Source organism: Boleophthalmus pectinirostris, unplaced genomic scaffold (genome assembly GCF_026225935.1).
Source record: "Boleophthalmus pectinirostris isolate CB_2022bp ecotype Guang Dong unplaced genomic scaffold, ASM2622593v1 HiC_scaffold_23, whole genome shotgun sequence".
Taxonomy (NCBI): domain Eukaryota; kingdom Metazoa; phylum Chordata; class Actinopteri; order Gobiiformes; family Gobiidae; genus Boleophthalmus; species Boleophthalmus pectinirostris.
In genome coordinates this window covers 25,061,058-25,088,929 of record NW_026571207.1, presented here as the reverse complement: position 1 = coordinate 25,088,929, position 27,872 = coordinate 25,061,058, and the positions used below count along the sequence as shown (strand labels likewise).

The following is a 27,872-nucleotide window of genomic DNA, read 5'->3' as shown; positions in this document are numbered from 1 at the left end:
CTATTCACTTCATAATCATAATATTTTAACTTCCCTTTGGGTTTCTCTCTTATTGCCACAACAAATCATCTGTCTGCCTTGAATTTAGTCAGAGTTGAGATTTGTGTGCAAGAGGAGCACCCAAACCTTTAGGCTTTTAAGTTTGTATTTCTTTTCTATTAATAATATATTTTTTTGTTGATTAACAATAACAATGTAAAACAGGCACTAGAAAATTAAGTGCATCAGTTTTAAAATTATAATAAACAATTGTTGCAAGACACAAAAAAGCAGGAATAACCTGTGTCTGTGAGCAGTTTGGTGGCCTCCAGCACCTTCTCGGTGTACACTCCCGGTTCGTAATTGTCCATTTCGGAGGTGACCACGTGAACGACCCGAGCAGCACGGCCCCGGATGGCCCCGGCTGTGCGATCCAAACCGTCCACGTCCTTCTCTTGCAGAGCAATCACACACTTGTTCACATCCTCCAAAATGTGGTTCTCTGAACAGGGAACAGTGGTTTGATTATAAGAGTGGTATTTTACACAAACGACAAATCGATAAATTTGACATATTATGCCATGTATTCTTGTGTTATGTGAAAACTTGAGGTTTTCCATTTGGCGAAAATTATTCACATTTTAAAATAAATGTGTCTAGTGTGTATAGTGTTTATTTAAATCCATGTTGACAACAGGGGTATTTGAAGCAGTTGTGATGTCATGTGGCTCAATAGTACAGCTGCAGCGCTCCTGCAGGGCTAAACTACAGCATACTGGGAGTTCAAGACCCCTCTTAGACAACAATTGTTATAGAATAAAAAAAATAATGCAAAGCTGTTTTGTATAAAATCAGGTTCTTTGCAGCCTGCTGTAAGACAAATTCTGAAGCAGTTTATTATTGGATAGCCTGTAAAATGCTAATGTCCAGTGTATAAATTACGGTGTGTCCTTGGCTGGAGGTGAGAGGAGTCACTCTGCTTAATGCCTGATGAGAACTCTTTAAGACGACGCCTGACAAACCGTTTGTGTACTTTAACACATGTGACAGGATGTCAATTTCAGAGCTGATGCGTCTGCTGTCTTCACCTTTTTCTCGATCAAAGGGAAAACACAACTAGCTCTGAGATGTACCGCCCTCCTCAGAAAAAAAGGTTCTGAAATGCTCCATCTTGTGTATAAAGGCCTCTAACACAAAGCAGACCTGAATCTGCAGGTGTACTCGGGTAATATTCGCATTTATTTAAACAAAAACTCTTGGCAAGGACACGGTAATAAGAAGTACTCACCTGACACACAAAGGAAGTCATCGATGGAAGTGATGTCGTCAACAGCGTCCGTGAGGACGCGGACCTGCTTCTCCCATTGGTCCTTGAACAAATCCATATTGTCCTGGGCCACCTTACTGTTGGGCTTGGCAGCCAGGGCTAACGCTGCATTAATCACCTGTAATCACCCAATTAAAGCTATTAAAGCCCCATTACGGCAGAGCCCTCAGCCACAATATTAGCATAGGCTGATTGCATGAAGCCAGTCCCACCCACCACAATAACTGACACGGGAAGCCAATTCAGTCCTGGGACCTGATTAAAGATACTGAGAGATTGGTGAAATAAATAAATGGATGAAATAAAACTAATAGCTACTTGTTTTCCAAGAGGAAACATCTGTGGGCTTCAAAGCTCAGAATAAATGAAGTCATTAGATGCAATTAAGGAGAGCACTGGCAGCACAGAGATAAAGCCGATAGGGCTCAAATGTATTAAAAGCTGCTCTCAATATCTGTATGAAAGGAGATATTAGCAATTGTTGTTTTTCACTACATTTGACTCCATCGTTGGGCTGATAATGAAAAACTAGCCCACAGATCAGAACCAGCATGTTTAGTCTATTCTATTAATGATTTCATGATGCAAAACAGCAGAGTACCTGAGGGCACAGCGTCTCCAGCTGTGATGCAGCCATGCGTACCAGCTTCACTCCTTCCTCATTGTTCGAAATGGAGCACGCCAGGTTGGCCACCTGAATACAAACCAAAAGAAGTTAGAGTTAGAGAAGAAAAGGGGCAGATCACAGTTGCATAATTATCATAGATACATTCATTATGGGACTTAAGGGATGCACCTCCATCAGAAATAGACCAGCTTTGCACTACTACTAATCTCTAAGGGATACAAACCCACTGCTGAGGATTAATTTATAAACTGCTAAAAAATACTATTTTGGTGGCATAGAAAAGGCAGCAGTAGGGAGTAAACAACTGCTAAACTGTTGAATGAAAGGGTCTCCCGAAAACACCCCAATGAGCTGTTTTAAAGGAGAGCACAGGCTCCAGAAAATGACTAAATAAGGACGCTGCCAGATTACCATCACACCCCTGAAATCAGAGTGGCAAATATTCCTGACACTTTCACACACCGAGCAGCCAAGGCTGAAATGGAGTGCTGAGCTAAGCACCTCGCTGCTCACGGCTGCCAACACCCACAGACTCATACCAATATTTTCTTGTACTGACCAAGAAAGCCACCACAGCTTTTCCTATGCACATGCATGATTTTTTTTTTTTTTTTAGAGGAGGAAACAAATATTTAGGTCAGAGTCTTTAAAATTCCCATATGCTGATACAGAGAAGCTGGCAACAATGAGGCTTGCCTGGAATATCAGCAGTGGAGCCAAAACAGGATTATCCAGCAGAGATAATGTGCTAAATGTTAACAGTTAACCAGGCAAAAGTCTGCCCTGGCTGCACTACTTTTAATTTTAATTCATAATTCACTTGCCACTTTCACTACTGAGATGTAGATCAGAGTCACGTGCAGAGATGAGCACATGATGTAGCAAAATAACCAGAGACTAACTCTTACTTACTCAATATGAAAGGAGAAAATATATCCAAATAGGTTATAGACACACACACACACACACACACACACTACACAATAGGAGACATTGTTGTTGAAATGCATGCCGTCTCGGCTAAAAGCCACTTGTACTTTATGCATTTCATATAGAAAAGCTTTCCTAATAGTAAACAAAGACATCTCAAGTGTCAGACAAGATATAAAAAGGATCAATTTGTTGTGCTAATACAAGCATTGATTTTTGCCTTTAAAGCTGCACAGGTGAACCAGTGCACTGTGACACTATTCACAAAAAACAACATAAAGAAAATATGTTTGGTCCTTTGGGAATCATTCAATAACAGAGGTTCATGAGGGAGCAGACACATAAAGATAAAGTGCAGCTCAACTCAGAGACCTGTGGTTTTATTTCCATGACATTTCACATAAGATTGCCTAGTCTGACAGTGGCACCACCGAGAGTGGCTATTCCAACATAATGGGACTATGGGGAGGACAAATAAAGACACTGCACTTTCACATTAACCAGTGTGCCATTCTGCTTACATAACATTTACATTGTCAAATTAATCACTCTTACCACTAGAGAATATTACCATATTAAGTAAATGGTAGTACCAGGTATAGCGATTACACATACAAGTCTCTGTCTGGGGATAAAATTATGCCTCTTACACTTTTGTATTCAGGTTGTACCGAGTTGACACAACTGTCTCACGCACAAATTTGCGGTGTTATATTTAGTTCTAATTCTTTCCATTTTGACACAACAGATTAAAAATGTTCAGGAACAAAGGTGGTTTGATAAACAATAGTCTGTTCACTTTAAAGGAGACACTCTTAAATGCACAGCCTTGAGGTTATAATAAAGCAAATCCACTATATTTAAAAATTGTTGAAAATAGAGTAGATTTATCCACTTTCAGAGTTCAAGATAAGAAGTTCATAAATGGGTTAGTAGACCAATACTCTACTCAGGCAGTGAATGCCATAGTGAAGAATGGTGCTTTGCCAAACAAGGCTAAAGTCAGTGGTTAAAGGGGGCGACAAGTGAATATGGGTCAGTCATTATGCTCTTTTCAAAACAAGTGTGTGAACTAATGGACAATGTGCCTTAGGCCTCCTCCACAGCACCTCACCACACAAAGGAAGCTCATGGCCACTCAGGGCACTTGACTGTTCCTCTGTTACAAAGCCAAATATACTTTTTATTTAGAAAGAGTAACTTGCACTGGAAAGATGCCAAATAAAAAAAATAAACTGTAGGTGAAACGGGTGCATACAGCTTCAAATACAAGGTCCATAGGATTAAACTGAAACAAAATCGCAATTTTGATTAGTCTTAATCTGTATAACTCTGTATTTTCTATCTGAACAAACGTATCCTTGTATTAGTTTATTAGTTTATCAGTTTGTCAATTGCAATACTTGTTAGAAAAAATAGCATTTTTTCCCAAACCATTAAGCCCTATTCCTACCAACTAGATTACTTTTCTATATTTTTCTTGGTTATATCATTTGAGAGATCTGTATTCCCCATGCGGCATTAGCAGTACACTGGTGACACTGCTGGAGGTAGAGCAGATCCAAGTCATGCTCTGATGCCAGTTTTGACACATGAGCTGCAGGAGATACTTAAGGCTGTCCTCGGTGCAGCTGGGCCTTTCCTCTCTGATGCTTCAGCACTTTCTACACAGCGACGACTCCACTGCACCAGCCAATCAAGACACACTCATGCTCATGTGCCCACAGGGACAGGTCACTTTCAAATGTCAGCGAGGTTTTGACGCAAGTTTTACAGAAAATGGACCAAACACAGGAGCATTTCACTGTCACTACACTCTTTTAGTAGTTTAATTAAACATTTGACTAAAGTCCTTTATTCTATGTGGTTTTGGTCTATAAGTGGGTTTCACTTAAAAACAACCAAGGGGAAAAAGACTTTACTTAAATGACATTTGGAGATAGTTTAACAGTTCATTGTTTAAGAGACCTTAAAAAATCCAGATCTCATTGTTATATGCAACTATTGTATTATGTCTAACATGGCATTTTTAAGTAAGTGGTGTTGAATGAGGTCCTGTCTAAATGATATTATTCAGATTAAAATATCAGATTGTCAGTAATTAATACTGGTATCATTTCATGGCATCAATACTGAAAAATTAGCTGGATTAAATATCGGCTTCCAAATATACTGGTTGGACATATGGCCCAGAAAGTCCAGTGATGTTTGAATTTTTATTTAAACAATGCAGTTCTGTATTTACTTTAGCAATAAATAACGGCTACATGACACATATGGAGGAGTTTTGTCTTATTTCTTTCATCGGGTATTGGCATACACTTAAAGCTATAGTATCAAAGTCTGTATCGTAACTGAAGAAGCAGGACCAGTGCATCCCTAATCTGCAGTGTCGGTCAGGACACTGGCCCAATCTAGTCACTACACTCAATCCATTTCCATATGATAAAATTGCTTACAATGACCCCAATACTGATCTCTGGATTGGGACAACTATCTCCAATAAACTGAAAATAATAAACATGCAGTTCCCAGGGCATTGGTCAATTGAAGGGGGTATAAAGTTTTTTTTTGTTTTTTTTATGAAATTTATCTTTGTAAGTGGCACTCAAAGCACACATGAAGTTTGTGAGGATAAATCTGCTCTGGCAAGGACAGAATTTCCCAGAGGAAGCACTAATCCTTGAGTTGGGCCTGTTTCACTAGTTTGGTTACACTTAAAATTTTGATTTGTAGCTTTGACCGCACAGAGCAATATTGTAGTTTCCCGCTCAATACAGCAGCTGCACTGTGTCCGATTAAAATCAGCTTTGGGGGAACAAACCTGAGGCAGACAGAGCAACATCATTTCAATGTTGGACATTGTTTTCACTGGGGAAAAAGATGCCACAGATTTTTTATTTATTTCTTTTCTGTGATCTGAGGTTTCACTTGGGAAAAACTACAAGCTTCTATTTAATGCTTAACTAAGGCAGTCTGCGGGTCACAAGCCATAAAGGACTTTTTGTCATTTCACTGACATGGAAAAAGCATCCTGTTCATTTGAAGGTAATAGGAACAAGTATGGCACCATTTCAAAAGAAAAATGGCAATTTGTAATTAGATGTGCAACATGTTTTTAAATTAGTAGTTAAACTTAACTGTTAAGCAGATTTTAGACATTGGAAACATATTATAAAATGCTTTGTACTCAAAATATGTCCTCTGTCTGCTGTCTACATCTAATTATAAAGAGTTTTATTGTCCATTAACCATGAAGTGCATAAGTAGCATGGAGTTGTTGTAAGCTTTACCCCGAATTCACACCAGGAGCTGCAGCAGCGCTTAACGTAGGCGGAGCTGCGCGTACGCGTAAATTTCAAAGTTTCAATTCACACCAGAACGTCAGAGATGCTCCTGCTAAGCAGCCTGCACATCTTCTCACTGTTTTCAGACATCACATTTTGTACTTGCTTTTTATCATTTATTTTATGTTAAAGTGTATTAAGTTAGAATGTGTATTAAGTGTATTATGAATTAAATGTACAACTGCAACGCTTTTGCGTTTAATGAGGTTTAAATCTATTAGCACGCACATTAAACACCTCAGTTTTTTTTTCCCTTAATAAGGTAAAATCACGTATAATTAACATACATTATGAGTGTGATTAAAATCATATGTCCGTCCAGGTAATAAGGCCGATACGTTTATATGTTGATACAGAGTCCTGCACCGATGATTAGTCGCTGAAACGGGCGAGTTTTAACGTTCTGGAATTTTAAGGGCGTTGTTTACATCGCTGTCTTGACTTTGGTTAAATTATTTTGAAAGGGTATCGGAAGTTTATTTTGACACCGCGTGTTTATTTCCTGTCTTTCCCCTGCTAAAAACCTTGGAGACGCGCCGTTGACGCTGCAAAATTAGAACTCCAACCTATCTCGAGCAGCACGTCAGCGTCAGACGGTCGTTGGACGCGCGTATGACACTGTCGGTGTACACTGTCAGACCGGTTAAAATGGAGTTCTAGCAGCGCGTCTGCTGCTCGTGTGCTGTGCTGCTGCGCTTACAGGCCGTTGCGCTTTGGTGTGAATTGGGGGTTACTGTCACAGCTATGGTTTCTGAAAGTTGTGAAAAGCGCTTAAAAACTTATCGCCTTGAATAAATTCTTACAATTCAAGGTAAGTGAGGAATAACTTTGGACCACTGCAAACTGTTTAAAATGAACTGGTTTAGATTTTCATTTTTTTAAGGCATTAAAAATGTGAAGAACAACTTTGTATGAATAATAAATCAAACCTTGTGAGATTTTCGATGAAAAATTTTCATAATCGGATTGGTGTATTCCTACTAATAAACCTACTAATCTGACTAAAGCAAATCTCTGCTTGCTATAAAAAGGCAGGTGATTTGCTGTTCCCAGTCTCTGATAGGTAAAGGTCAAAATGAAAGAGGCATCTGTATGAAGCTAACCCTGTGTGATTAGGATTCACATTGACAGTTACCTCGATCAGCTTGTTGGCGTGCTCCCGGAACACGTGCGCGTACTCCTTCACTTCTTTCTCATTTCCATTCTTGGCAGCTTCGATGAGGACCAGAAGGGGAACGTTGGTCTCCAGGAAGGAGTCAGAAACATGGTCCATTACGGCTTTGCGCAGCTGTGAAGTTAGGACACAGTTAAAACTCAGCCCTTTAGTTAATCCCGATGGAGCACCCACATGGGAACATTACAAGAACAAACCAAAATAATAAATAAATAAATAAAACATTTTATTATTTATAAAGCGCTTTTCTAAACACTTAAAAAGTTACTAGTAAAAGAATAGTAAAAAATGCAAGAGAATTAGAACTACACTTGCCTGGAAGAATCCAGACTCATCGCTGTACCAAATACAGAGAAATATCCTTCTGGATTTCCAGGCAAGAACTAGACTAGAATCAGAATAAAATTGGAATCAGAGTCCAAAATAAAAATAGGAATATAACCTGTCGGCGAAGGTCTCTGGTCTTCTTGGTCATCCGGTCAATGGCAGTGTTGAGAGCATCACTTTTGTCCTTTCTTCCAGCCTAAAATACAGAAAAATCAAACGTCACCAGTGCTCTTCATATAAGCCTTAAAATGAACGAGTTAAAAAAATAAAATGAAGTTTCATTGAAGAGATGGGCTTATTTTTGTGACATAAAAGGCAAAGTTAAAAAAGTCACATTGAAATGCAAGAGGCGTACATTGAAATCTCTGCGGCTCTTTTTGAATGACAAAAGCTACACTAAAATCAAACCCCAAAGAGAATCCAATATAAACACAAAGCTGCGGCAATGGCAGAAAGGCACAGCTGCTTTTGGTGCAAAACGCATAATTTGCATTCAAATCTCTGCTATCAATTTGAGACAACATACCCTTTTAATTAATTAAGCAAACAGTACAAACAGTGAATACCCATTTCAGCACAGCTCTTAGTTCTGTCATCTCATACAGTGTGTTTAACAAGGATACTACAGCACATTGCATCATGGTTCACAAGACATCAAGGATACAGTTTTCTAGTGATTTTTATATTGCGCTACAATGAATGCTAGAAAATAAAATGGTTGCTGTTTATAAAGAGATGGCAATGTAAATTATGTACAGTCTCATAGTAACATCAATGGCAGTGGTGGCACAGCTACCACACACGAGGGATGTCAAAGCCCCGACCACAGTTTCCCGCTGAGAGCGGAGAGATGTTCAGTCACATTGTGCAAACTGTTGGAGCGTACAGTGAATAACTAAAACTTTCAGGAGGATAAGGAGATGGGGGGTGGCAGAGAGAGGCGACCGGATACACAGCGCTGTAATCACAGGGAAATTAGAGCCACTGCGGACAGCCACGAGAAAAACAGCAAACCAAAGATGCACTGGCACTGAAGGCTGTCTGTCAACTTTAGAGGAGTCAAATTAGCCCCAGCACAACAGAGTGTGGTGGCAGCACTGACCCGTACCATCCCCCACCGGCCCTGGTGCACTGGGGGCTGTGTGCATAGTCAGGGGCCATGGGGCTTCAACAGCACTAATCTCCTATGATTTTGTGCCGGTTGGAGGCTCTGCTGTGGTAGGGCTTTACAGCGCTCTGCCCCTACTTCTCAATCCTATTTCATTCATGCCTGGCCAATATTTCATTTCCACGCTAGAGGCTTCCAAAGCACTTCTTCAGGTGCTTATTATGGAGGCAGTTTCTCTGCAGAATCTTTTATGATTCTCCAGAGTCTCTATCCATCTCCTTCAGGACAGATTAAGGAGCATCCTGGTTCCACTAAAACACAAGTCTTCAAGAAAATTTGTCAACAAAAAATGTGCAAAATAACATCTTTCAAGATGTTTTGTGAATGCATTCATCTGATCACAACAACCAGTATTGCATATTTCTCACAAACATGGTCCTCACACATTTGTAATTTGAAATGCAGAAGCTGCAAACCTGGGGGATATCCATTCTGCCCTGGAGAATTGAGCATCTTTACCCTTGTTTTTCTCACACATCCTGCATAGGAATCCCAGAGGGAGATGTAGTCTAGCACAATAAATGTGCCGACTGACAGCCGTATGCCGGTCAGGTAGGAGGATGTCAAAGCTAGAGGCAGGACATGTCGAAAAACCATAGAATTATATAATAACATTAAGAAGTAATGACCATTTTATAAGGCTTCTTTTCAGCTCACTGAATATGTGGCACATGTAACTACAGCCTACAGTGACAGAGAGTAGTTTATTTAACACCACTATCTCATAGAAAAACATTAAATCACTGTCATTTTGGCAAATAACCTGTACAGACAGCCTAACAAAACCAAAAGCATCAATACACAAAAATACACAAGCTGCAATGTCCATCTGTATTAGTTAGCATATGTGGTTCAAGGGAAGATATCATTTACAATTTGTTTTCTATATTATTAAAAACAGGTCTGCACTCATTTTGGTATTTATAGCTCAAAGAGTTCTTCTCCTTACACATGTTCAAAGTTTAATTTTATCACAGAGCAGCTGGCCATACATCACATGTCATTGCTCAAAAATTAAAGCGCGGCACTCAGAATATTTAAATTATGAATAAAAGCCAGACACCCTATGCTTCCATAACCTCCTCACTTCTGCCCAGATACAAGCATACAGCACCTTCCTTCTGCCATTGTTGACATTTTCCAGAAACAGTTGTTATGAAATATATTTGCTTTGTAATGTTTGTTTATTTATGTGTGTCATGTACATTCATATACATTTCCTGCAAAACAAGGCAGGATTCAAGATTTACAGCAGTGGTTAATTTCACTGGTGAGCTGCTGCAACACATTCAAGTTATCAATATTCTGATGGTGAGGAGCTTTAGGGGGAGGAGGGGGAGGGAAAAGAAGACTGGAGGTGCACACAAGTAGTGCGTATGAGACAAAAAGCAAGTGACTGAGGCATGGAGCGAGCGGCCGGCTGTTTGTGTGGGAGAGCGGAGGAGAGAGAGAAATGGTAGTGATGATCGACGCCAGGCTGCCACCACTCTGTAGCACTGAGTGGCTGCAACAAAAAGCACAGAATAACATCCCTGACTCCCCGCTCTGCTTTTTTCTCTCTCCCTGCGTCTCCGCTAGCAGACGGGCTCCGCTCACAGCTCTGCAGAGGCAATGCTGAGAGTCTCCACCGGCATCGGGAGCATCGCGCCTGCCTAACATCAACAAGTTAGGGCTTCAAGGACCGTGATAAACCAGAGGGGGACCATTCGACTCCAATTAAGCGACGGAGGTGACAGGCACCGCGGTTGAGAGGAAACAAATAAGAGAAAAAGAAGGAGCAGCAGGAGGGGGGAGCCTGATCACCGGAGTCATTTTGGATGCAACTGATTAACTTGAGAAAATATAGAAATATACGTCTGAAGGATTTTGGCAAGAGGGAAAATGAAGCTTGGACATTCTGAACTTGGAATTTAATGGGCACAAAGACAAGGATTAAAAAGCTTGGGACATGGAATTTCATATTTTGTTTCAGTTGTGTGGGCTCCGAATTGCTTTATTCCCAAAGAGGCTGATTCCTTTTGTGCTTAATCAAAAGGGTTTTATCCCTTTGGATTCTTCTTCCATCTGGTTGCTCCAAGAGTCTGCGGAAAAGGACAGTTGAATGCAGCCTCCGATGTGCACAAAAGAATGGGTAAGTTAGCCCCTTTTATATTGCAGGTCTGGACATGAATAGGATATGCAAGTAAGGGAGAGGGAGGCTAAGCACTAAAAGCTCCTCAGCCTTGTCCATTTACTGCGACTGTCCTTCATTTTTCCTCCGTCACAAGTTGAAAATTTGACATGATTTCAATGACATCTGGCATAAGTTTTTGTTCTACTGATTAAAACTGGTAAAGTTGATAAAAGACAAAATATGACAAACAGCAAATTGGAGAGAAATCTGATAAATCATGTAAAATTTGTCAAAAGCTGCTCATGAAGCTGCATTCAAATGCTAAAACAGAGCCTGTATTGAGAAGAGCTATTATTAAACAGCCTCTAAGACCATGTCTGGCATTGAAACATATTTAGACATTCATTGTAGCCTAAAAGTTATTTGTTCATGTGAATGGCATAAAAGCCATAGTTCAAAGAACACATGTTCACATGTAACATCAAAGTTGCCCATGCTGTACCAAAGCCAGTGTGCACAGAGAGAAAAAAATGAAAGCACAGAGAAAGCCGGATCATCACCATGAATAAGTAATAAGTGCTCTGCAGAGATTAGCTTTCCCGCCCCATAGTTCATTTTCTTATCTTTCAACCCACCCAGGTTTCCATTCAAGGTGGCCATTGGTGGGACCAGCACCAGCGGCTGTGTGTGCGTGTGTGATCAGCATGCTCCTCGTGTGTCTGCTGCCTCCTGCAACATGCACAACCTGCCCTCAGAAATGCCGCTGTGAGGACCTGCAGTTCTACTGCGACACCCAGGGGCTCCAGGCCCCCCCAGATGGTGTGGACAAGGGTGCTCTGGGGCTGTCCCTGCGCCACAACAGCATCACCGAGCTCAGCCCCGACCAGTTCTATGGCTTCAGCCAACTCACGTGGCTCCATCTTGATCACAACCAGATCACCACCGTACAAGAGGACGCATTTCAAGGGCTGTACAAGCTCAAGGACCTCAATCTGAGCTCCAATCGAATCACCAAGTTGCCCAACACAACCTTCATCCACCTCATCAACCTGCAGATCCTGGACCTGTCCTTCAACCAGATGACTTCCCTAGAGCCTGAACTGTTCCACGGTTTGAGGAAGCTTCAGATTCTCCACCTTCGCTCCAACCTACTCCGCACCACTCCTGTCCGGGCTTTCTGGGACTGTCGCAGCCTGGAATATCTGGGTCTCAGCAGCAACCGTCTACGGAGCTTGGCCCGGAATGGATTTGCTGGGCTCATTAAACTTAAAGAGCTCCACTTGGAGCATAATCAACTGACCAAGATCAACTTGGCCCATTTCCCGCGCCTTGTTGCCCTACAGTTTCTATATCTGCAGTGGAATAAGATCAACAATGTGACGTGTGGCATGGAGTGGACCTGGACCACTTTAGAAAAGTTGGACCTCACAGGAAATGAGATCAGAGTCCTGACACCTGATGTGTTTCAAACGCTGCCAAATTTGAAGATTTTACTTCTGGATAACAACAAACTAAGCAGCCTGGATCCTCAAGTCTTGGATATGTGGCAGTCTCTAGGTACTATTGGGCTGTCTAGCAACCTTTGGGAATGTACCAAAAGGATTTGCTCCCTAGCCACTTGGCTAAGCACCTTTAGGGGAAGGTGGGAACATTCCATTCTCTGCCATAGTCCTGAGTACGCCCAGGGAGAGGAGATACTGGATGCAGTTTATGGATTCCAGCTTTGTCAGAATTTTTCAGCTCCGGTTGTTCAAACCGCAAGCACGACCACAGATGCTACTACAGCTGCCGAAATCACAAGCTCTTTGTTTGGAATTATGCAGCCGACCCCCACGCAGGACTATGCAGAGGAATATGTGAGCTTTTCCACAGCCACGACCACAACATTTACAACACCGATACCAGGCACTGCTCAAGCTACAACCACTACATCGGAAGAGGCAGCAGTAACGGATGACTTCTCGGCTATGGACAACACTGTTATGACTCATAGGGTAATCATTGGAACTATGGCCCTGCTCTTTTCATTCTTTTTCATCATTTTCGTTGTGTATATCTCACGGAAGTGCTGCCCCCCTACCCTGCGCCGGATACGCCACTGTTCAGCTATCCAAAACCGCAGACAAATGAGGACCCAGCAAAGGCAACCTATGGCAGACCTAGCCACACAGGTGCCATATAATGAGTACGAGCCTAGCCACGAGGAGGGGGCACTTGTCATCATCAATGGCTATGGGCAGTGCAAATGTCAGCAACTGCCTTACAAAGAGTGTGAAGTATAAACTCTTATTTATTCCTAAAGCATATGGTTTGCCATTCAACCATTTCAGATGATACAGGGTTTGCTTTTATGGTTTTCTTTTTCAATTTCTGTAAAAAGATTTATTTCTACAAGTGAGATTTAAGAAAAAGAGAAAATTTAAATGCTACAATGACAGAGGGTAAATTTGAAAGAATAGGGATGATGTAGAGATAGTCACAAATTTATTTTTATATGAATGCAAGGTTGTGTAAGGCAGGGGCAATCATTTTAAATGAGAAAATTGTAAACTGTGAGATTTGTCTCCACATTGTCTCTATATTCTGCAGCACAGAAAATATTTGGGCCAAAGGTCCACTGCTAACAGAATACAGTCAGTGGAGAAATGTGATGTACATTTTTTCTTTTCAAGTGAATTTTGAACTCCTGTTTTTTAACTGCACCACAGTAACTGTATGCCCATCACTTAATCACAGAGGCAATTGAATTGGACAACTTTATCACAATGTTTTGCTTTGTAGCTTCACTGTTTTGGGGAACCTATGATACATTAAAGACCATTATTACAAAACTCTATTCTGAGTTCTATCTGGAAAACATGCGTGTGTCATTATGCTACAAATAAAAGGACAACAACTGTTCATGGAAGAGCAAAATTGTATTATTATTAATGAAATTCATTCCCTAAAAAAATCTAAATACTAACTTTTAGTTGAAGGGATTTGTAAAAATATTAAATGAATTGGCAAAGAAAGTATGACTTTTAAACTGTGCAAACACACGGAGCTGCTACTCCATTACTATTAATATGTCACTGTTACTGCCAAGTGAAAACAGATGGGTGTCTTCCATATATTGGACACAGAGTATATGAGTTGTTGTCTATGGTTTTTACAACTCCTAAAGTGCCACACAGAGACCATTTATTGGCGGTATTTGATTTACTTTTTAAGAGAAATGTTTTATATTGTGATAGTAGAGCAATGAGTCCTGAATGGTGCAGACAGCCGATAGGGGGCTATTTCACTCTGAAGTAAAACCATTCCAGTGGCCTAGCTTTTTTACTCCTCAAACTAATCAGGAGTGACAGGCTCAAGATTGAACCAATTAAGACGCAGCAAAAAGAATCTAATATTCTGTCAACCACACCAGTGACCCAGCAACATTTTGCTTGTTCAGTGACTCAAAACTGTTTCAGGGGTATTCCTCCTTCAGACCACTAAAACAACAAGGACATTTCTGTTTAAGTTTCCTAGGGAAATAGACACAGGTGCTGTTTACACCAAGTAAAGGGGGTTAGGGAAAAGAATATGCACCCGATTTTCACGTCTGACAGCCACACGTGTCAAGTTAAACTGTGGTCAATACCCCAGAGCAAATGGAGATCCAGTGATAAGCGCACAGCGAGCCTGGGTCAGGACACATTGGTATGCAGCAGGGAGAGGATGTGCATTACCATCAGACTAAAGCTGCTGCTGCCGCAGCCCCGCGCTGCTTTGTGTTCACTTTGGTGGTGGGGGCAGGGTGAACAGAGATTGAGGCTAAGTGATGGGACGATAGGCTAATGTCCTTGTCTCCTAAAAGAGCATCTTTTTGGCCGAGCACTGATGGAGACACAAGTACTTACAGGATACATCCGAGTTTTGACGACACAAATAATTAAATCATGAGTCAACAAATGACAGTGACGGTGCAAAACAAGAAAAAGTGACTAAGCAGTATGTTTTGGTTCAAAAAGTAAGAGGGAGAGTGCACGACAACATGTAGCCTGGTGCCATCACTATGAATTCAGCTTAAGATCGTAATGCTTGTGTATTTCAGCTCATGCTCCTAGGAATCTTTAAAAACTTATGACATGTGTGTAAACCAAAAATCTTTTAATCTCAACATTTCAATAGGGTATTATATAATGTTACACAGTCAACAACCACTTTATGCATTTCAGTTGGAATTTTTTATTAATTGGCACTACCCAATTTTGTAGAGACTCACATTTTGACAAGAGAGGATGTGTGTAACATTTCTTAGAAGTTGTCTATCATCTGACATCTCACTGTCTAAACTTGTACCAAGTGATATCAGAAATTCCACTGAATTTGTAGAAATATGCACCCTTTGCACTCTGGCTCTTTGTAAACTGTTTTGTTTCTTCTTGTCATCCTCTTGCTCTAACTTTTGTCCTGCCAACAAAATAAAAACACAAAAAAGTGACGCAACCCCCAATCTTTTACAAGCTCTTTTTGCAAAATGAATGCTTTTCTCTTCCCCCTTTCTTTTCTATTGTAAATGTACAATTTCATATGTGTAAAGTGGATAAGATGTGCCAAAGTGAAAAAATACAATTGCCCTAAAACCATTTATATTTTTAAATAAATCTGATACAGCATAAAAGTGGTTTTCTAAATGGAGAAGATTTCAATCTTTCATGAAGTGATTATAAATATATACATTTTAGTGTTTCCCATTACTAGAAGAGACTATGGTGGCCTCCAATGGTCTGAAAAGATAAGACTTTGCTTTAAAATGTCACTTTGTTGCTTTATACATAACATAAAAAGTGAACACTGTTCAAAAAGACTGCTAGAATATGAAATACAGGCAATAAGTGACATTTAAACTCCACAAACTATGAAAGAAAATTATGAATGCCGATGGTATTTGAGCCACCATAGTCTGGACCAAATCTAAGGGAAACACTGTATTTTAGGTACATTTATTTTAACAATAACCCAAGATGATTCTGGGAATGCAGCTAGTGATGTATTTTAGGCTATATCTGCCAATCAACTTCAACACAATTAGGTATAAATAAATTCAAAACATTGGTTCGGTATAACCATAATCTTGTAATGCTCAGTAATTAATGATAACTTTGCTAATGGGAAGCTTTACTTGACAGCCATTTAACCAAAGTGCATCAATGAATAAGATATATTTTTATATATCACATACAGTATCATATCAATTATTAATTGTCACAAACAACTTACATACATTACGTATTACTTATTTAAAAGGTGCACTGTTTAACTTTTCTGGTGGAGGGTCCGTCAAATGCTTTTTTGTTGAGATGTTATTGCTATGTCTGGAATGTTTCACAGTATGGTATTAAACCTTTCTACCTCCATGGAAACCCAACCAGTTCAAGTTACAAGTCAGATCTGTGGAGAGGCAACCCCGGTTACAGTCAGAATGCCTGTTTTTCTAGGTATTTTTGAGCTATAAAACCACCTGTGATTAAATAAATGCATGGTAGAGCTGTTTAATGTCATACTGTGGAGCATTCTAGTCAGAGCACTAACATATCCACAGAAACAAGCAAGTGACAGACCCCTAACCAAAAAGGTACATAAGGCACCTTTCACTCTGCTGGATTTAGTCTGGACTCTATATGTCTAAAACAAGCTAGCCTTTCCAGAGATGCCAACACGTCAAAATAAGAGACAGGGTGATCGCACTGGGAGAGGTGTTTTCATTTTAACAGCCCTTTTTTGATGAGTGCAACAGAAAACCTGCTTTAGTAATTAAGGTGCGGGGGGGGCAGGTGGGAGAGGTGGGTTTAGTAGTCTGCTGGGTTCAAGGACTCAGCACTTGTATACTTTAGGTGCTTATTACAAGGCCAACCATAAATCTAAAAAATGCTTAGTAGGACGTACATATTGATCGAGACTGGAAGCAAAAACACAATTTTAATGTATTTATTGCTCAACATATGATGCAATCTTTACATTCTTTTGCATAACCCAAAAACTACCAAGTCAGTGGATTATTATTCGGGTTGGTGTATAAAATGAAGGTTTGTGCTTTTGTGAAAGCCTACTTCTAAATAGACAGTTTATAATGTCAGTAAGTAGATTATTTTTGAAAAGGTATCAAGAAAATTTACAGAATCTATGTATTCCAATAATATTAGCAAAGTTTATGAAAATTTATTTTTGGGATCTCTCAAGGCTATGCATAATGTAAAGTGGGTAATATCTAATATAACCAAATAAATAGACAAGAGTGCTGACGTGTCGGCCAAGTTCTTAAGTCATCACAAAAACTTCAGATCGTTCCAATAAGCTTTGAGTGAAAATGCTTGCATGAACAAAATGAATCAGTATACTTTGTTATACTTGTACCTGACAGGTCTATGTGATGAAGTACTTAATGGCACCTTGGCCAATAGCTGTTGTTATAGCAATATCTCCCTGCCATTCAGCTGTGTTTAAAGTTATTTTCCATTCTTGTGATGCATTGTTCCCAGTTGTAAAACAGCCAACTGGGAGCAATCCCAACACTCCAGATGGTCAGTCCACTACTGGTGTCTCTAAACCAGAAAGCACTGCACAAGATTTATGGCAAAACATTTAACACAAGACCCATAACCTTACCAAAAATAACAAATCAAATTATATCAGCTAATAAAATCATTAAAAATAGTAGGTCAAGCAACAAATAATTTGAAACAAAAAATCTTTACAAATTCCAGTGCAACAGGTGACTGATTTGTTGAATTTTCAAGGTCTAATAAATGGCTGCATTTGCAATGTCGACTCTAACCAAGTCCTATATTTTGTGAACATTTGTCTAAGAATGAAGGTTTAATGATGGTGAAGGGTAAAAAAGATCAGTTCATTTAACTTGATTCAACCCAAAGCACAGTCTGGCGACTCCAACCACAGCAAGGTGTAAAACTGTCTTCAGGCACAATTGAGTGCTAAAATGCATGTGTGTTACATTCAAATTGGCTTAGTCACATTTTATATTTGGTGCCAGGAGAAGATAAAATCAAAGGGTACACCACCATCATTCTAGGCAAAACAATAACATCTCCAAGGAGAGGTGCAGGTGTCACCCGTCCACCAAAAATGTTGCACAGTGCACCTTCACATTTTGGCAGGGCTGCATATAGGTTTTGATAATAATTTTTAACTTTAGGAATATTACTGGGAGTAACAAAATGAGAAATAATTCAGTAGTGATGATATTTCCAAAAGTGGATATTCTGCAGATATGTTACACTGAGATTTTTTCTAAATACCCCCCAGTATCTGTGTGGTCATGTGTCACTCCCAGTTCGTAATACTGCAAAAGATGGAGAGAAGATCCAGGTCCATGTCTGAAAAGGTGCCTGACTGGCTCTCACTGACAGAACAGTGTTTTATGGAGGCTGTAAATATGGGAAAGGCCTTGGGGACACTAAATCTTTCTGTGTTACATTGTGTGGAGAGTAATTTGTTTTAATTATGCATTTAGATGAGATTACAACTAGATAAATTGAACTGCTTTTGCGCTTGTCTCAAATTAGGTTTAGCCCCTTTGAACCTTTTGCTTCCCCTCAAAAGCATCAAAAGCTCATTCATTTACATAATCTGGCCTCTTCTCGCATCAGCCCTGTTTGAGAATAATAGCATGCACAATATGGTTTGGTTAACACATACAGCTACAGATAACAGTGTTTAGCCAAGCCACTCACTTTAAATGACAGTTAGTAAAAAGTTCAAGGTGTAAAGGGTGAAATGTGGTTTAAAATTTAGGTGTAAAACACACTATAACAGCCACCTATTGTTTTTATGGGGTAGGAGGGAGAGACACAGTGGCTGATCTCTTCATCGAAACCAGAGTGATAATGCATCACTCCTTAAATGTCAGTGACTTAATATGTCAGCGCAACCTCACATCACCCTGTCGGTGAACCAAATTCTGTAAACACTTGTGTGTCAATCTGAGACACGACCAGGCTCAGTACAATACCTGCTGTCTTATGATACCTCAGTTCTTTTATAAAGCTTCTTCAGACAGAGGCAAATATGTCATGCAATTACAATAAATGAACATTAGGGCTGCACAAAAAAATATTCAAATTAGTAGTAGTCATTGGGATTGTACTTTGATTTGCAATCAAATTTTTAAAAATAGGATTCTATTCAGAATGCACATAAACTAATACAAGAATCCCATGAATTTTTAAAATATGTTTGTAGAGGTCTAAACTGCAGGTACACCGATATTTATTCTATAAAAGGAGTATCTAAAAGGAGAACTGCAGTATCTATCACAATCTATTAATTGAACCAAATCAGTTTTGATTTTGATTGCAATATACTATGCAGCCCTAATTTTTTATGGAAGCTCAAAGCGGGCCATGACATCAAGGATCTGTTGTGCTCGTGTCATTTGATCAAATAAAGAGCAGTCGCCATCCTACCCCCTGCCCACCAGTGTGCTGCTGCACACTGCACCTCTGCTGATCATTTGAGAGGTGTGCAAAGTCCGGTGATGTAGAAAACCGGTTCTGAAGCAGACCAGGGAAACCTGCATGATGTGTGCAGATTTAAAATAATGTGGCAGTGGCCTGAATGAGCAATAACAGGAGCATGGCCATAACAGGCAGAGAACAAGTAAACTTAGGTGACATCTGACTCCTGTGTTGTGGGTCACAGTTCAGGACAGATTATGCAATGATCCAAATGAATTTCAAGGCATCTTTCTATTTAAACAACAATGCCAAGTTAAGTATGCACTTTCTGAAACCAGTGACTGTTCTGAATTCAATTAAGATTTAAGATTTGCCCACTGAAGCCAAGCCACTCTCACAACCTGAAACAGCAGCAGTGCAGACAAACAGTCAAGGTGACTACCTTAAAACAGTGTTGTTTATCAAATGCCAAAATATATCAATATAATATTGGCAAGGCATTTTCAGATTGTCCTCTAAATAATAAGCTTGGGCTAGTGACAAGCCAATTGGCCACACACACAAACTGAGAAGTGCAGTAACTTTGCAGTGACTGTGAGAAAAGAGGAAAAGTGCTGCAGTTCTGGATCATAGGTGGTCATAAATAAGACATTAATACAATTCAAGTGAACATTGGCTCACTCTGAGACGATGCCTGCATACAGAGTGAAACAGGTGAATGTAGCAGCTGTTGGAAGGCAAAGCAAATAGAAAATATGGAAACTGGGGACATCACATCATTAACAGTAAAGTAGTGTCATTGAATATTAGACACATCTTTAAATCATTCAGTGTGTCAAGTGTTAACACAAACACAATGAAGTAACTGTTCTTTTTATTTGTAATTAAAGACTATGGCCTTTATCCGAGTGAACCTGAGAATATCAGGTCAAAATGACTGCTACACGGGGAAAGACAATGAGGAAAGTCACAACATATTTTTAAATGCTATTACCACCCGGTCATGTAATTTGAGAAAAGTTGTTCAGAGGCAACACTGTCATCCAATTTATGAAATCCCAGCAGACAATAGCTCTCCAGTGGACCACATCAATCTCCGCAGTTGAAAATAAAGGGCCTACTCCTACTATAATAAAAAACACATTCAATCAGCCACAGAGAGCTTAGCAGTCACATAGGCAATTAACTTTCCCAGAGTGGCTCCTCAGACGTATTTGTGCTCCAGTACCTACTGCTCCATTTCTATTTATTCATTTGTAGCATTGCCTGTGACTAACATAAGCTATACATTAACCCTTAAATGGCAATGGTCCATCGCCTTAAACGCCAAGGTCTAACAGACTCAACTGTGTGGAAAACATGGTGAAGATAAAGTAGTGGCTACACTAGGAAAGAGAATTTCAAGTAGGAAATGGTACAGCCATGTTACAATAATAATTCAAGATTCAATTCAACAATCCTATAGTATAATCCTAGTAAACCATTTTTTAAATATGCAGTGTCATTTAAAAGAATGATTTGCCACAAATAAATAGTAGAATGAACTTATAATCACCCATAGAAGTTATTTATTCTACCCTCTAAAGCTTAAAACCCATGATATTGCATAAAAATGGCAAAAATCACTGCATTAAGGCAAAGAAATTCTGCACACAATAAATATTGAGGCCCAAATCTATATTGTTCCAGCTTTTATAAATTTTACAATAAGTAAATATAGTATTTATCATGACAGGTCTATTATTGAACAATAATTTGATATAGTAATGTGATGTGTGTGATATGTCTAATCAAAAGTAACTTGCAGACCTCTGAGCAATGTGTGTATGATCATGGACAGGGCACAGTAATGGCGGAAGAGACACTTACATTGCCCATGTACTCTGTGAGCAGGTCCTGCAGAGCTTGGCGCACAGAGTTACACTCAGCTACGATGCGCTCCCTGCGGTCATCGCGCGTGCATGAGGAGTCGGCCATCAGCGCCGCTCCGCTGATGATGCTCTCGAGGCGCTCCTCCAGAGAGGGACGGAAGCGCTCCTCACTAAACGCCAGGGGGTCCACAATGATGTGTTTCTGTGGAAAAGAGCCAGACAGGAAATTACATACAGAGTAAAAAGACATCATGTTATTATACTGTGCTATCCTGAGATCATTACAAAAAAACTGACAGGAACGCAAAGATCTGCTTTGTCAGAAACAGAGTGAACAGCATTCAAAAGAACACTCTGTAACTTTTGACAAGCATAATTTTATTGCAAAAGTATAAAAGCCCAATTAATAAGAAAAGTGTAAGTTTAAAGGGAAGTACTACTCGTGCATTGGTTAAAAAAGAAAAAAAAAAAGGTCAAGTGCATTGTCATCACACTGTTTTTCTAAATATATTTATAGCCATCAAATTATTTGGCCATGCAAGTGAAATGAAGTAACAGAAAGTCTTGATTAGCTGATTAGACAGTCAATGAATATGTAATTTACCTTTTTAAGTGTCTTGGTTTCAACAATACTTCAGGGTTATAAAGTGCTACAGTACCTCAATGTGCGTTCTCTTGTATGTGAGAGGTGGAGAGACACTAAATGTTCGCATTGACAGGGCACCTGCTGAGAGGGGAAGTAGTTGGCATGCTGTCGAGGCAATGCAGAGGCTTAAGGTACCACTCGGTTTGGTGGCTTCAAGAGAAATCCTACTTCCCCTTTGACAAAGCACTTCGGGGCCTTTATTCTCCCTCTAAATATGCAATTCGAATGCGAGAAGTGAGGTTTATTAGGCATGCTGTCGTCTAGCACGGCCACCTCCACTACCCTTTCTATCTCATCTGACCTCCTCTGCTTGCGTGTTGTATCGCCATGGCAACAAGCACACGATAGACGAAGGGAAACCAAGAGAAAAGAGAGGGAGAGAGGCAGAATGAATTGCAAGGGGGTTGACTCATTTGCTAATTTTGCCGCGCTCTTGAAGCAGCGGATGAGAAAGGAGCAGGTCTGGAAAGGCAAACAAACAGTCAGTGGGAGGGTGCTCATGGTGTCATAATGAATCAAATTAACATCTGATCAGCCTCAGCTTTACTACTGTCCACTATGTTTATTCATAAGACTGTATGCTTATGTGCAGCTACACCTACAAAGTCTGTCATAGCAGGTACATAGCAAATGAATAGAAAAGTTTTAAGTTAGATAGGAAAATTAAATGACTTTTGCTTTCTGATAAACTCAAACCCTATCCTCACTGGTGCCCTTATTTATAAAGAACTGTTAAGACTAGAGCCCAACCTATATATCGGTTGGCCGTTATTATCGGCTGATATGGGCACCTGGAAGCATGTCGGCGATCGGCCTAAATCTTGCCGATATGGGCCGATATTTCACGTGGGCATGCTGTACCTCGTTATAAAGCTTAGACTCTCTACATTATGTTCATTTAATCCAATTTACAGACAGATAAATGTCCTAATATGTGTCTCCGCATCAGTATTTACCTATGGAGTCATTTGTCTGTGTCTGTGGCCATACTGTCCCTGAACACACCCCCAGAGTCACATCACTCACATGCGATTGTTAACACCCAGAGCCATAGATCCAAACACTGAGATTATATTCTTTTTACGGACAATCGGTTTAAGTCTGCATTAAAAAGACATTTATTAGTGCAGACTTGTGATGTGAGGAGGAGCCTGTGTGAGCGCTGAGTGTTGGAAGTGTTGGAATTGTCGATTTTGAAGCTGGTTTTGGTCATTTCTCATTGGTTAGCTATTAGCTGCTGTAGCCCCCACACATAAACAGGCTGTTTTCTCTTCTCTAAAGGCTAATAGCGGTAGTTTACTTTTTTTACTAGCTAGTAGTGATGGGTCAGTCGCGAACGAAGCAGCTCTTAGAGCCGGATCTTTGTAGCAAATGACGGGAGCCTGCTCCTTATTGGGAACTGTGTTTTCTCTTTCTCTCACTGGTTTTCTCTTCACGCCACGTGCAGACTCGTGGTAGTTTGACAGCGGGCAGTGGCTGAAAACAAAACTTTCAGAAATATGCATGTGCATAGGATAGAAAAAATGTGCATATTTGGCTACACTTCAGAATAAAATAAATAAACCAGGACTAATCTTGGGCTCGAGAGAGGGAGATAGATGGAGACTGAGTCCTGACACTCCTGGTTCAGTTCTGGTTTAGTCCTGCAACAAAACAACCTGAAGAGCCACTTGGGAGCCAAAAGAGACAGCTGCTTTTAGTGAGCCGAGCCAAAAGAGCCGGTTCTCTAAAAAAAACTGGAACACCCATCACTAGTAGCTAGAATGTGATGCAAAAATGCCATTAGGCCAAACTACTGTCTGTAAATATGACGTAAAGAGGCAGAATAATAATAAATTTTAAACCCAAAAATCCACCAGAGCCAAACCTAAGTTTTTTAAACAATTCAAGATTTACAGTGAATTTTTAAATCATTAAATATTAGAGCCCGACCGATATATCGGTTGACCGATATTATCGGCGGATATGGGCAACTTTAGGCATATCGGCTATCGGCCTGCTTGCTGATAGGGGCCGATATTTCACGTGGGCATGTTACACCTCATTATAAAGCTTAGACTCTCTACATTCTGTTCATTTAATCCAATTTACAGACAGATAAATGTCCTAATATGTGGCTCCACATCAGTATTTATCTACGGAGTCATTTGTCAGTGTGTGTGTCCGTACTGTCCCTGAACACACCACAGAGTCGCGTCACTCACGTGTGTTTGTTTACGCCTGCAGACACAGATCCAAACACTGAGATTATATTCTTTTTACGGACAATCGGTTTGAGTCTGGATTAAAAGGACATTTATTAGTGCAGATTTGTGATGTGAGGAGGAGCCTGTATGAGCGGTGAGTGTTGGAAATATGTCGACTCTGAAGCTAGTTTTTGTCATTTGTTATGTGTTAGCTGCTGTAGCTCCCGCACATAAACAGACTGTTTTCTATTGGTCTGTTCTAAAGTGACTATATTGGCCGTATATTTGCTACTGGACCTGCACTGATATGTAAATGAGCTGTGAATAGACGTGTGAATTATGACATTTGCGCATATATTAATTACCGCGGCGCGCACGTATTTACGGCTAAAGGCTAATAGCGCTACTTTCTTTACTAGTTATGGGTCCGTCGCGAACGAAATGACTCTTAGAACCGGCTCTTTGAAGGGAACGACGGCAGCCTGATCCTTATTGAGAGCCGTGTTTTCTCTTTCTCTCACTTTTTTTCCTCTTCACGCCGCGTGCAGATTCGTGGTTTGACAGCGGCAGCGGCTCAAAACGAAACTTTGAGAAATTTGCTTGTACGTAGGCTTAAAAAAAATAAAAATTAAAAAACGAGCATATTTGACTGTAGTTTAGCATAAATAAATAAGTCCCGGTTTAGTCCTTTTTCAGTCCTGGTTTAGACCTGGTTCAGTCCTGATTCAGTCCTGCTTTAGACGTGCTTTAGTCCTGCTTGCAACAAAACAATCTGAAGAGCCACTTGGGAGCCAAAAGAACCAGCAGCTTTTAGTGAGCCGAGCCAAAAGAGCCGGTTCTCTAAAAAGAACTGGAATACCCATCACTAGTGTCTAGAATGTGATGCAAAAATGCCAACCTACTGTCTGTAATTATGATGTAAAGAGGCAGAATAACAATAAATGTTGCCTAAATAAACCCAATTTAAAATCCACCAGAGCCAAACCTAAGTTTTTTAAACAATTCAACATTTACAGTGAATTTTTACATCACTAAATATATCGGCGATTATATCGGCTATCGGCAGCTCCAACTTCCATTATATCGGTATCATATCGGCCACAACAAAATCCATATCGGTCAGGCCCTAGTTAAGACGGCACTAAGACATATATTTTGGTTTGGCCATATGATTTTCCTTGTAAAGTTCAATTTCATTCATTTTAATCCAGTTATTTCTTAAATTTAAGCTTTAAGACATATTATAATGCTATCACCTCATCAGAACCTGGAGTTGTGTTTTGTTTCATTCACACATGTTTAAGTAACCCTACATTTGAAGGCTATCTACATCTCTAAAGATTAAAATACTCTGTCTTACCTTTTGATGTCACAGAGCTGTAGTTTAGGTTAACAGCTACATTTTACCTTTTATTCAGTAGAGACTGACAATTTCAGGGCTGAAATGATCCAAATGATTCTAGTGAAAGTGTATGGAGTTTAAAAGTGCAGTGGTGCACTTCTGTTTCACCACGTGACATCACAAGCTGTAACAGAGTGTTTTACTTTTGAGAGAAGAATCTACCGTAGAAATGCAGGGTTTGTGTGTTAACTAGTGTGAATGAAACAAAACTCAATTACAGGTATGTTTGTGATGATGAAACAACATTATAAAATAGATCAGAAAATAGCACAACATGGGCCCTTTAAGTGAGGTTTGTAAAAATTAGTATCACAGCTTTCAGACTAAACTACTCACACACCATAACAAATGTGATGTCTCCACCTGAAGGTAAAGTCACTTGAGAAAACGCATAATCATCTTTGCATTCACGGCACGAGAGAGCATTAGTCTGATTAGCTGCACCTTTTATCCAGCTGTTATTATGATGATATTGTGTGACAACATTACAGACTGCTTTACATTTATATACCACCATCTTTTAAATTAACCACACTGCAAAAACCATGAATATTAAAGACTGGGTGGAGCCCATGCCTAAATGCTCTTTTTGTGATGCGTGTGTCCATCGTTCACCTGGAGATACAGTGACACAGGGTAACAGTCAGCATGTCTCCAAGCTGTGCCCTAATTTGTCCACACAACTCAGCCATGATTTACATCTTGACCCTGCGCCCTCCAATTTTCTTTCCTATTAGTCATTCTGTGTCCAGACTTCTTTGTGTTGATGACTATTTTATGTTACTTAATATTTAAAATCTGTCACAAGTAAAAGATCAGGACCAGTGCAGAGAGGTCACACCAAGTGCAGTTGACTCATCACCAAAACTTACGTCGAAGTTGTTGATCGCGATGGCCAGTTCTCCACCCACCGCTGGCTGGTTGAGGGCGGAGTCTTCGGAGGCAGTGGCCTGGGCGGCGTTGGAGATGCCTGAGACAGCGTGCTGCAGCTGCTTGTAGATGAGGTCACGGTTGGCCTTGTATGCTGCCACATCAGGGTGCTGGAGACAGGCTCGGGATGCAGTGTACAGCATGGGGATGTTCCTCTGCAGGACCCCGCGAGCTGCTGCCATTTGGTCTTTGTGCTGCACGTCCTTCAGCTCCTGATCAGACAGATCAGACACTACAGTTACATAAATGCTAGGAAAAACAGATCATTGGTCTCGTCAAATTTAAATGTTACACTATTCATGGAGATATTAATGCTTTGTCTGGAAGGTTTCACAGCATTGCAATACACTTATCTATCTCCAAGGAAACAAATGGATGACACCACTAAGTTAAGTGACAGATCAGCTCTATTAGAAGGGAATAATCTTTATTTCGAGCTATGTCATAGCAGAACGAAACAAAGTGGTACAAAGATTAATGCAATCTGAGTCTAAGATTGACTCATGCAATGAAAGACTGATCTTCGAAATGGAGTGGGAAGAAGTAAGATTTATTTTAACCCACCAGTGACCCAACTCATAGAAAGAATGCATGTTTTTTAAAGTATTTTTGCACAACAAAACACAAACATAATTAAGTAAGGGTGACATAGATATGTTTACCACACTGTGAAACATTCAAGGCAACCAACATCTCCATGTAGAGCAGCATGTTACATAGTGCATCTTTAAACTGAATTTTTAAGACACCTGTAACCCTAGAATCTACAACTGAATGCCTCATAGCCCCCTGCTCACACCCATTCGCTTTTTGACCAGCATGTAGATTGGGACAAGAATGCTCTGATTGTTTTTTGACACAAAGATGAATTCAATTTGGTTATTTATAGTTCACTGGAAGTTCTATGGGCTCAATGAGAGAAAGACAGGAGCAACAAGGTGAACGAGGGGTGAACAGACTGCATTGTACATAGAGAGGACGGCTGCTATAACGTACTTAGATTCAAAATGAGTCTGTCACGGTCTTGTGAAGACTGGAAGTGTGGCAGAGTTTGTTTTAGATGACCCAGATTTATTCCTGTCCCCTGCGGTAACACAGCACACTCATAATCAGCCCATTAGAATGTGCCTTAGCAATTTAATGTGCGGGGATTCAGATGTGATCGCAGTTACATTATAAAGGGAAGGGAGAAGATGGTAGAGCATTTATTAAATTGAACAAAAACAGCCTGCAAAAATAAAGAAATTCAAACTGGTGATTTTCTTGAAAATAATTATCAGTGTTCACCTTTAATCAAAGCGGAACAATAAGGAAATTACTAGTAGTTCCCACTCAAAATCATCTACGATCACAGGAAAATTAGCACTTAGAAAATGGACGCATTAAAATGAAAACCTGCA

At 40.1% G+C, this 27,872-nt stretch overlaps 2 protein-coding genes across 2 annotated transcripts in view; one reads left to right on the top strand and one right to left on the bottom strand.

The window, feature by feature from the left end:
* The window catches only part of ctnna1 (catenin (cadherin-associated protein), alpha 1), a 62,768-nt gene that overhangs the window by 27,034 nt on the left and 7,862 nt on the right, over window positions 1-27,872 (bottom strand). Inside the window, 7 exon segments of the mRNA XM_055159001.1 lie at window positions 281-481; window positions 1,268-1,424; window positions 1,908-2,000; window positions 7,347-7,499; window positions 7,828-7,908; window positions 21,307-21,510; window positions 26,415-26,684. Coding sequence (XP_055014976.1) covers window positions 281-481; window positions 1,268-1,424; window positions 1,908-2,000; window positions 7,347-7,499; window positions 7,828-7,908; window positions 21,307-21,510; window positions 26,415-26,684 — 1,159 coding nt within the window.
* On the top strand, window positions 11,008-13,275 carry lrrtm2 (leucine rich repeat transmembrane neuronal 2). Its single transcript, XM_055159551.1, has 2 exons — window positions 11,008-11,011; window positions 11,633-13,275. The coding sequence occupies exons 1-2, from the start codon at window positions 11,008-11,010 to the stop codon at window positions 13,273-13,275; spliced, it is 1,647 nt and encodes a 548-aa protein (XP_055015526.1).